At 54.2% G+C, this 9,965-nt stretch overlaps 1 protein-coding gene across 1 annotated transcript; it reads right to left on the bottom strand.

The window, feature by feature from the left end:
* Window positions 1-1,795: 1,795 nt before the first annotated feature.
* SMIM32 (small integral membrane protein 32) lies at window positions 1,796-2,289 on the bottom strand. The gene has a single exon (XM_063811538.1). The coding sequence runs from the start codon at window positions 2,199-2,201 to the stop codon at window positions 1,890-1,892; it is 312 nt and encodes a 103-aa protein (XP_063667608.1). The 5' UTR covers window positions 2,202-2,289; the 3' UTR covers window positions 1,796-1,889.
* Between the last annotated feature and the right edge of the window lie 7,676 nt (window positions 2,290-9,965).

Raw genomic sequence — 9,965 nt, forward strand, 5'->3', positions numbered from 1 at the left:
GGGTTACCTTTATTATAGGCTGCAGAGGTTTGGCTACCTTTCTGAAGACTAAACTGAAATGCTGTGTGAGGTGATCATAGAATTGGCATCGTTAGGACCTGGTGGGTATTAGTTCTGGAAGGCGTGAAGAATCAAGCCCAGGGAGGCTTTTCTGGTTTCTATGCTTCGTCTCCAGTGCTTCCTGGGATAGAAGCCAGGAGGGAATCTTGGATACTGACTGAGGAGAAGTGGTGGGCTGGGCTGGGCTGGGCTGGGCCTCAGGAGCCCTGGCCAGTCTCTCTTCCTCAACCTCAGTCTGGTCTCAGGAACCAGTTTCAGTGTCAGAACTCATAGAATTGTTGCAGAATTTTGTGCCTGTATGCATTTGGCCAGGGCCAAGAGTCCTTAGTTTTCTAAAGATTGCCAAAAGCCCAAGTGACCCTAGCATGTGTTAGAATGACTGGATTAGACAGTCTGTCAAATTCTTTTTCAGTCAAACCTTCTCTAAGCTCTAGTGCTCCATTGAGCCAGGTGACTCCTGAAACTATTTTAAAGCCCCGTAAAAAGACTCCCTAGAATTGGGTTAACTTTGGTTAAGGTTATTACAAGCCTTCCTAGTCCCTCTCAAGTTCTTTGAAGTTGATTTCCCCTTAACTGGGTTTATGCATCCATTTCCCTCCTGCCAGGTTCTCCAGGGCAGGCCCCCATCTCCTTTGGGAGGAAGTGCTGGGCAGCTGCCCCACCACCTGACCTTCAGGCTCTTCCTTCACCAGACGGTTCTGGTCCAGATATGGCTCTTCAGGGGTTTCAGGCCCAGGAAAGCTCAGAGCAAAAGGGAAGATGCCAGGTGGAAGGAACTGCCCTGCAGAAAGGGTCCCCAGGAGCCCTGTTAATGGGAATTTATTCAGCAGGTCAGGCAGCAATTTTCCCTGGAGACCATCCTGAAAAAAAAAACTTCCCCAAGGAAGTAATTGACCGACCCTGGGAAAAAGCCGAAGAGGAGGTAGTATCATCAAAATGTCCTGGGCGGGGAGGTGGTTCTCACTTGGGTCTCCTGCTCGGGATCGATCTACCCTTATCCCCTTTTCCAAAGCGGCGCAAACAATTACCAGCACGTTCTCAGCACTAGGTCTAATTGGGTGAGTTTTTATTGTAGAAATGCGCCCCTGAAGATGTGAGACGCGTAGGTGGGCCCCTGCGCCTTTCCACCGGCCTCCCACTGCCCGTGCTCACAGAAGAAACTGGGTCCTTAGACCCAGGCGGGACCCACTGAAACCCCGCGTTCAGTCATTTCCCAGGGGGATGCGGCCCCCCCAGTGCCAACCTTCCAAAGTTCAGGTGAGTTCACGACGCTCGGATCCTAGTGGGGTCCTCCTCGGTGTCAAGGAGCAAGAGAGGCCGTAGCAGCTGTGGGAAACAGCCACAGGGCCTGCGAGTCCAGACAGGTAGCTCCAGGCTAGTTGCACGCTCGCGGTTCCTGCCCCTTCCGTGTGCAAAGTAAGGAAGTCGGCAGGCGGCGAGCAAGCCTCCTGCGCCCGGGGCTGGCGCGCCGTCTTTCAGGAAGGTTTCCGACTGGACCGCCGTCCTTCAGGAAGGTTTCCCGACCCGACCGCCGTCTTTCGGGAAGGTTTCCCGACTGGACCCTCTGTCCAGAGGAAGAAAGATTTGGCCAGGGGATCAGAATCACAGTACCTACAGGTACTGGGATCGAGACCCTACACAGGCTCCCGACGCCTCGGTCTCCCTTTCCTCTCGGGTTGCCACTCTAGTTCAGGAAGGGTCTTTGGGTCAGGGCACAGTGTTCCCAGGGGCCAGCGATCCCTGGCGTCGTGCCCTCCCTACCAGGCTCAAGCTGGCTGCTCTTGGCTAGGTCGGGACGGGGCGCCCGGCGGCCGTGGCTCAGTCCCAAGCTACACCGGCCGCGTCTTCCAGGGCGCGCGGGCGTCGCGCAGCGAGCGGTCGTGGGGCAGCGCGGCGAAGGCCGAATGGCGCAGCTGGCAACCGATGAAGAGGACGACGAGCGCCACCGAGAGCAGCAGCAGGAAGAAGAGCAGCAGGTAGGTGGGCAGGTCGGGCTTTGTGGCCGCGCCGTCCCTCATACCGCGCGCAGTGGCCAGCTCCAGCGGCAAAGCGCCTTCTGCCTTGACCGTGGCTCCTGGGGCCAGCGCGCTGCCTACCGCCGCCTCGGGGCCGCCCGTGGCGTTGAATATGTCGCCGTACATGGCCCGCGGGTCCCGCCGACCCCAGCCGGACCGCTTCACTTGGCCTGGAGCATACTGGCGCGACCCGGCGCCTCCATGGCGCGCCCCTCCCGCCCTGCCGCGCGCAACTGACCGAGAGTCGGTGCCTTGGGGCCGGCGGGGACTGCAAAGACCCCGGGACGCGTCCGCTCACTCGCCTCCGCGCTCAGCTGCCTTCCCCGCCGGCTGGCGGACCCCAGTTCTCGGAGCTGGACAGTTCTGTGCCCGCGCCCCACGGGCTCACTGTTTCCGTCGCCACCAGAACAGAGGTCCCAGTCACTGACTCGCCTTTCGGCTTTACAACAGCCCGCTCAGCTCGGACCCTCAGCTCCAGTGAGCTCCAGGTGCTGGGCGCCTCTGGGCTGCGGCGGCGGGGAGAGGCACTCAGCAAGTGCAGCCGCAGCCCGGGGTCTCTGCTGAGCGCCCGGTGGCAGAGCGCACGGAGGGCGGGTGGCCAGGGAGTCCTCCGCGTCCTCCGGCGCCGCCGCCACCGCAGCGTCTCGGAACAGTCCTGCAGCCTCGGGTCCCTGTCGAGACGCCCAGTGTTCAGCGAGCTTGTCCCCACTCCCTCCGGCTGCTGCGCTCCTGTTTTGAGCAGGAGACTGAGCTTTCTGGCGGCTCTGAGCGCGCTCGTGTCCCGGGCGGGGGTTCGGGGGAGGGGCGGGACTGGCGGCGGCTGCCCGGGGGAGCGGCTGCGAACCAATGAGGGCAAGAGAGGACGCGGCTGCGACTGCCCCCAGCCCGGCCTCACATCACTCAGGGACAGAGGGACAGAGACAGGGACAGAGAGAGAGAGAAAGAGAGAAAAGCACAGGGTCACAGGAAGACTGACGGGCAAAGACACAGTTACAGACCTATGAACAGAGCCACACGCCAAACAGGGACAAACCGTTGAGGTAAGCAAACCAACTCAGAGACAAAGCTCAGCCGAGCGTGCACACCTGCGTTCATTATCCTCCTTGACAGGCTCCCTCCAGGCATGGCCTGGTTTGTTCCGAGTGCCCACTGGCTGCTGGGTAGCGCAGGCCGGGCACACCACCTCCAAGGGTGTGCAGACGCGCTCCCAGACAAGCATGTTCAAGCCAGGACTGATTCTGTGGGCCCCGTGTCCTCTCCGGCTGCGTCCTGCCGGTCTGTGTGCATCCCGCACCGTGTGCAAGAATGTTCAGCTCCCTTTTGCCTATTCTGCCTGGGCACAGAGGGGCAAAAGGAGGACATGGCGCTGGCAGTTGCCCCCCTGCCCTTGGCAGGTCTGGAAAGGCGAGGTGGCCAGGACAGAGGTGTGCAATCAGTTGGATTGAGTGGGGAGGTGTCTCCTTTCCCAGGAGTCTGAACTGCTCACTTCCTCTGCGAAGTCTTCCAGGACCCCCAGACTAGAGTGGGAACAACCACCCTGGACCACCACAGCCCCTGCACTTCTCAACAAGCACCCACACCTCACCTCTGGCCTGTCATTTTCTTTCAGGGCCAGAATTAGGGGGAGGTGGGTGAGAAGCCTAGAGCACAATACTGAATGAGACACTCGCTCTCAGAGTCTGCAAGTGCAGGGTTGGGAGTAGGTGTCTCCTTCAGTTTTGCCCCTAGATGCCTCACCCCTCACCCTAGTCCCAGCCCTGTTGTCTGCTCATTTGTCAGAGACCCTCAAAGGGTCAACCAAGTTCACATCCGTGTCTTTCTCCTCTTTTCCTCATTTCCCATTCAGGGGTGCAATACATGGGGAGAGCTTGGTGACATTGGCTGAGAGAGCCAGTAGAAAGATGAGTTAGTTATTCTCTCTTCCCACTGCACCTCATGCCTGGCCACCAGCATAACAAGAACAATCAGGGTATGCAAGGCAGACCTTGGCCAGAGCTCATACCCACAAATCCCTGCTCAGCCCAGCAGAATCACCTCCGTGAGCTCTTTGTCGAAGTTGAAACTGTGGTTCCAAGTCCTGACTCTACAGTGTTTGCCAAATGAGGTACAAAAATGCCCTCTTTGGTGTTTTTCACTTAGTTCCATAGATGGACCTGTGGGGGTTTTAGCAGGGCTTGACAGGATTCAGCACTGCCCCATCTACCAATCACCATCCCAGACAGAGCCCCCCTTGGTCCTAGAGGGCTGCCTGGTCTGCTTCCAGGGTGCAGGATGCTGAGCCCCTCCACATGGCTGCCATCAATGCCTCATTTTCCAGATGGCAGAGTTGGCTCTGAGAGGGGCCAGGGCTTATCCGTGTTAGCACAGGACAGCCACCATGTATCAGCGATATAGCAGCAGTGGCAGTGGGCCACTCAGGAGATGGGGGGAGTCCCTTTCTCTGAAGACCTGACCTGTTTCAGACAGCATTTTTCTCAGCCAGCAGCATGCTAGAGAACATTATGTGAAGCCAGAACAGGCCTCCTCACCAGGACTTTCAGCCAGGGGGAGACTCAGCTCATGAGTTGGATGGAGGGGGTTGGGACGGAGGTGACGTTCCTGCTGTCAGTAACTTCCTGGGTCCTGGGAAGGCATGAATGCGGGACTTGGGTAGCTCAGTTTGGGATTTGGCCTGGAATTTCCTCCTGGGGTCTATATGGGAAGTGGCATGGCCTACCTTCCCCACTTTCTCTCAGGTCCACCATAACCCCAGGTATGAACCCAGGAGGGGGGCTTACTGACACAAGGCAGCTCATTTGGGAGGCTCTAAGTGGAATCTGGGGCAGGCCTCAGCCCTTTGGGCTATAAAATGAGGGGCAATGGTAAATAAGTGTTTTCTGGTCCTCCTCTGGAAACAGGCTGTGATTATCCAGGAAATGGTGTGGAGCAGGGTGTCTGCAAAGGGTTTCGTGTGGATGGAAGGTCTCTGCAGCTTCGCTGGTCATGGTGGCAGGACGGGGATGGTGGTGAAACAGGGATGGTAGTGGTGGTGGGCAGGGAAATCTTTGAACCTGATGTCCCCAACACTGCTCATTCCTTCCCCACAGCTGCTGCTGTTCCCATGTGGCATTTTATAGAAATGACACATGCAAGGTCTCCCACCTGTGAATGAAGAAGCTGGAGCTCGGATGTGGGAAGTGGGGCTCCAGAGTCCATGCACTTAGCCACTATAATGAACCTTCTGCCATGGCAGAATGATTCTAGTAGCTACCATTCCTGGCCCTCTTACCACAAGCTGAGCACTAGGCGGGGGCTTAGCATTCATCTTTCTCCGCACAGCAACCTGTGATAGGCACATCTATCACCCTCATTTTCTCAAGGAGAAAGCCAGAACCCCAGGAAGTGGTGTCACTTGCCAAGATCACATAGCTGGTTATGGTGCAGGGGACCCTCCAGCTGTGGTCTGTGCTTGTCCACTCAGTCTGAAGCTGCCTTTTCTAAAGAGAAACTCAACAGAGAGCATGTGGTCAAACTGCCTTCCCTTTTAGTACAGTTGGAGGAGGTGTCTTGCTTTTTGGGGGGCCCTGAAGTAGGGAGGGTACTGTTTCTTTTCTGAAAGATGTTCAGGGCCCTGAGAGGGCAGTCACGTTCCCTGCACATCCCCGGGCAGGAAATTAAACAAGGCTGGTACTGAGTAAATGCAGAGATGAAGTTTACACAGCTCTTTATACAAGCCAGAGCGACCTTCCATTAAGGGAGCTTTGTGTACCCATACATTTAAGTCTTTGGAAAAGATTATAAAAAGGGGCTTAGAGGTTGGCTTTGACAGGCAGAGGTCACAGGGGGGGACCTCAGGGCAACCTCTTTCCCATTACGTAGTTGTTGAGTGACACATGTTTCTTCCCTCCTGACCTGTCTGCGGAGAAACCAAGGGAGGCGAGGCAAGGGTGCCTTTCCTGCCAGCGAGAGCCATTTGGCAGCTGTTTAATGGAAACTTAGGAGACTGGGAGCATTAGAGCCCCAGGATTTCATAAACTGTGCCGCGCAGGCCTGTGGTGCCTGGTGGAGCTATTTCTGTTTCTTCCACACGCCAAGGGAATTATTATTAAACTACTCAGCGTCACGCAGAAGCTGGGGGTGAAGATCAAAGGTGAAAAATTGCTGTCTGAAGATTGGAGTTCAGACAATTGAAGATTGGCTGGTGTGGGTTTTCCCTGTGTGGGTGTTAGTCTGCTGGAGAATGGAATGGCCACTTCCTCTGTGAATGCTGATGATGCCCTTGCTTGCAAAACTGTTTTGTTTGTTTTTTAAATCATTGCCCCTGTTAGTGGCTTTCTGTTTGTTCGTTTTAGATGACTTTGGCAACCATAGTGGTTGGTGACTTTAAGGTTACATTTTAGAATGACCATTTTTTGTTTTTTGGAGATGGAGTCCCGCTCTGTCGCCCAGGCTAGAGTGCAGTGGCACGATCTCGGCTCACTGCAACCTTCGCCTCCCGGGTTCAAAGCAATTCTCCTGCCTCAGCCTCCCAAGTAGCCGGGATTACAGGCACCAGCCACCATACCCAGCTAATTTTTTTGTATTTTTAGTAGAGATGGGGTTTCACCATATTTGTCAGGCTGGTCTTGAACTCCTGACCTCAGGTGATTCGCCTGCCTCCGCCTCTATAAGTGCTAGGATTACAGGTGTGAGCCACCATGCCCAGCCTACAATAACCATTTTAAGAAGTAAATAGCAAGTAGCCCAAGCCCAGACTCTGGAATGAAGCAGCTTTCCTAATGAGAATAATCTGTAGGAGGCTTGGAGAATGGTCTTGCCAGAGCTTTCAAAATGGCTGCAGTTTGGTTAGTGGAGTAGGGTAACTGGAGAGACGATGGGGTGTGAGGGAGAAAGGATTCTGCAAGGAGAGAGCTCTGAAAGGGCTTTGTCTCCTATCCCAGAAAGGGTGTCTCCAGTTCTGTCCCGTGGTCCTGTCAGCTTGCTGGTCTCTGGTCAGATCAGATGATGGGATGGAGTCAGTTTCAAGATTCACCAGGCTGGTGAATGTTGTGCCATTTATTTTTGAATCAGGTCTCACCACTCATTGGTTAGCACCTCAACATTTTTTTCTATGGTCCCAATGACATGTGACCTCATCTGCCTCTCCAGGTCCCTTTAGTGGTATAACCTCAAGCCAAGCAGGTTATGGCGACCCAAGGCTTGCAGGATCCTGGGATTGATAGACTGATAGTCACCCCCTGGACCCAATCATCTTGCTTTCTTTGGGAAAGGCAGAGGTTTGCATGGTGGTGAAACCACATTCCTCCTGCTGCCTGGGCTCAACTAGGTGTGTTGGATGGGGTCACGGTGGGGTCACTGCATGCTAAGGGATGAGCCATCACTCTGGCCAAGTACTGGCAAGGAGGCTAAAGCTGGGATAGAGCCAGTATATGGTCAAAGACTGGGAACAGGACTGTTGTTTGGGATCAGTTGCCAGGCTCAGGGGCCCCTGGTGGTCTGGCTAGCATCCTCACGTCCCTGTCCCTAGGCTTCCAGGATAGGGGGCCTGGCCTTTGTGGTTATACTTATGGAGAGACTGGGAGCCAGAAGGAGTGCCTTAGTCCCAGAAATGGAGACAGGTAGCAAGGCAGGGAGCAGGTGTGTTTAGTCACTTCAGAGGCCCCGACTCATCTGTGGCACTGATGCAGGACTGCTTCATGAAAAGGTCTGGGACTTGGTAGTGAGGCCAGGGCAAAAGAACTCCTTCAGAAAAAGTTTGATTTTGTCTAGGATTGCATTTTCTAAAATTTGGCAAGAATACTTCAAGTGGGATGCCATATTACTTTAAGTAGTGCATGGGTACAGCATTAAACATCATGAATCACACAACGACAAAGTTTCTGTCTTTTAATCTTATTTAATTATTCTGATTATGGCAAGAAGAAAAATTCAGTCTGGCTCAGTGTCATCTCAGGTCCTCCAAGAAGCACATGCAGAAGATGTATTAGGGGAAAAAGCTGTGATGGGTAAAAAAGGGGCACGAAGAAGAGGCAGCAGGGAGAGCTTCAGGTCACAGTACTGCTCTGACCCCTGAGAGGAGAGAGGGAAGAAAGGATTCGGTAAGAAGAGCCTCAAGCTGAAAGTGTCTCAGTCAGGCCGTAAGGAATTCCTAAGCAAACCTCACCTGTTAGGAGCCCCCTGCCAGGTGGGACATATGAAGCTGGTGGCACTGTTGCCCTTGCTAGCCAAGCATGGAGTCGTCTTTCCTCTGCTGAGGTTGGGGCTGGTGAGCCTTTGCAAAAGGCTGTCAGATCCTAGAGGAAGGGGCGGGTGCCAGGGTTGAAGTCCCAGCAAGACTCAGCCCTCCGAGGAAGCCCCCTCTCCCAGCCTTTGGTCCCAACTAACCCTGCCTTTTTGCCCTCTCTTTAGTGGAAGAGACCCAGGCAGTCCCCACCTGATTACTGTTGGTCTTAACTGTGTGCTTCATATTCAGTCTTCCCAGGGTGAGAGTGAATGAGTGAACCTCATTCTTGGGGTTAGGCCTCTGAGTCTGGGCTGAGGTCAGAGCCCAGGGTGTCAAGCAGACCCCCGCCTTGTGGCTAGAGCTTCATGTCTGTGGTCAGTAATGTCAGGCCCACGTGTGTCCTGGGCTGTCGTCTCTGCTGGGCCTTCTCCCTCTCCTTGCCATCAATATTTCCACAGGGCTGGCTACTGCCCAGGCTTAGAGCCCCATTGCTGGACACTGAGACTATAGCAGCCTCTTGCCTTTCACTCACCTCGTGGTCCATCCTTAAGGGTGGTTCTAGGTTTTTTGGAATCTGGAACTTTTACATCTTGGGGGATCTCTCTGAGAAAGAGCAAATAATTAGGTTTTAAAGTGAATATTTATTTAGAATGAAAAATGGAATCAAAATGAATTGAAAAGTTTAAAAATCTGACAAAGATTCAAAATATGAAACAAAACAAAACAAAACTATCCAGATTGGCTTTTGGCCACAAAGGAAGGACAGGGAAGGGCCATTGGGATCTACCTTCCTAGGGTTCAGGAGCAGGCCGGTTGGGAGGTCAGGGAATGGCCCCGTTGACTTGTAACCCCTACCCATGGCTGAGGGCAGGACCAGCTAGAAAGACTTGGTCTGAGTCAGCAATAAGCTCTAGGACTGGGAACCTGCCTTCTCTCTGCATCCTCAGGAGTCAGCGGTCTGGGCCAGCCTGCGGCGGGCTGAAGCTGGGAGAGCGGGCAGCAGGAGGTGCAGGCTTTAGCTCTCTGCATCCTTAGGAGTCAGCAGTTTGGGCCAGCCCATGAAGGACTGGGGCTAGGAGAGCCGGCAGCAGGTCATGCAGGCTTGAGCTCTTTGCCTGTAGATTCTGCTCCTGAGCTGGGGACCTAGGTGGGCAGCTAGAAGCCTGACTTCCCTCTCAGGGGATTACTCCTGGCCCTGCAAGGACAGGCACCCCCTCCTACTCACCCCATCCCTCCCCAAACACCAGGTCAACCCTACAAATCCAGTTCTCTAGAGAAAGCTCTTTCCTATGAGGGGCTCTGTCTTCCTGGGCACAAATCCTGAGGTTGCTTCCCAGATTAATGGGAGCCTGGGATAGGAGAGACATCCTTTGGACAATGTTCACTCTTTATGCCCATCCCTGCCCCCCACATGCACTGAAAGGGTAGGGAGGACTTCTACCCTTAATTAGAAAGAGGAAGAAAATCTAAGTTTACAAAATTCAGGCACATATTTCTTCAGGGTGTGAAATTACGTTTTCTTTTCCTCCCAAAGTTCTAAAAGAAAACCCAACTACCTGGTTTCTTTTTGATAAAACTACGAGGGATCTCCATTCTCTTGTCTGGATAAGTCCCTCGCTACAACCAAGCACCCCCTGCTTCAAACGTTGCCCTTGGCTCTGCCCGGGCAGCTCTTATTTCTTTCCCAG

Source organism: Pan troglodytes, chromosome 4 (genome assembly GCF_028858775.2).
Source record: "Pan troglodytes isolate AG18354 chromosome 4, NHGRI_mPanTro3-v2.0_pri, whole genome shotgun sequence".
Classification (NCBI taxonomy): Eukaryota; Metazoa; Chordata; class Mammalia; order Primates; family Hominidae; genus Pan; species Pan troglodytes.

Bases quoted from the DNA above. Each gene is read 5' to 3' on its own strand.
- SMIM32 (XM_063811538.1), bottom strand. From the start codon at position 2,201: ATGTACGGCGACATATTCAACGCCACGGGCGGCCCCGAGGCGGCGGTA.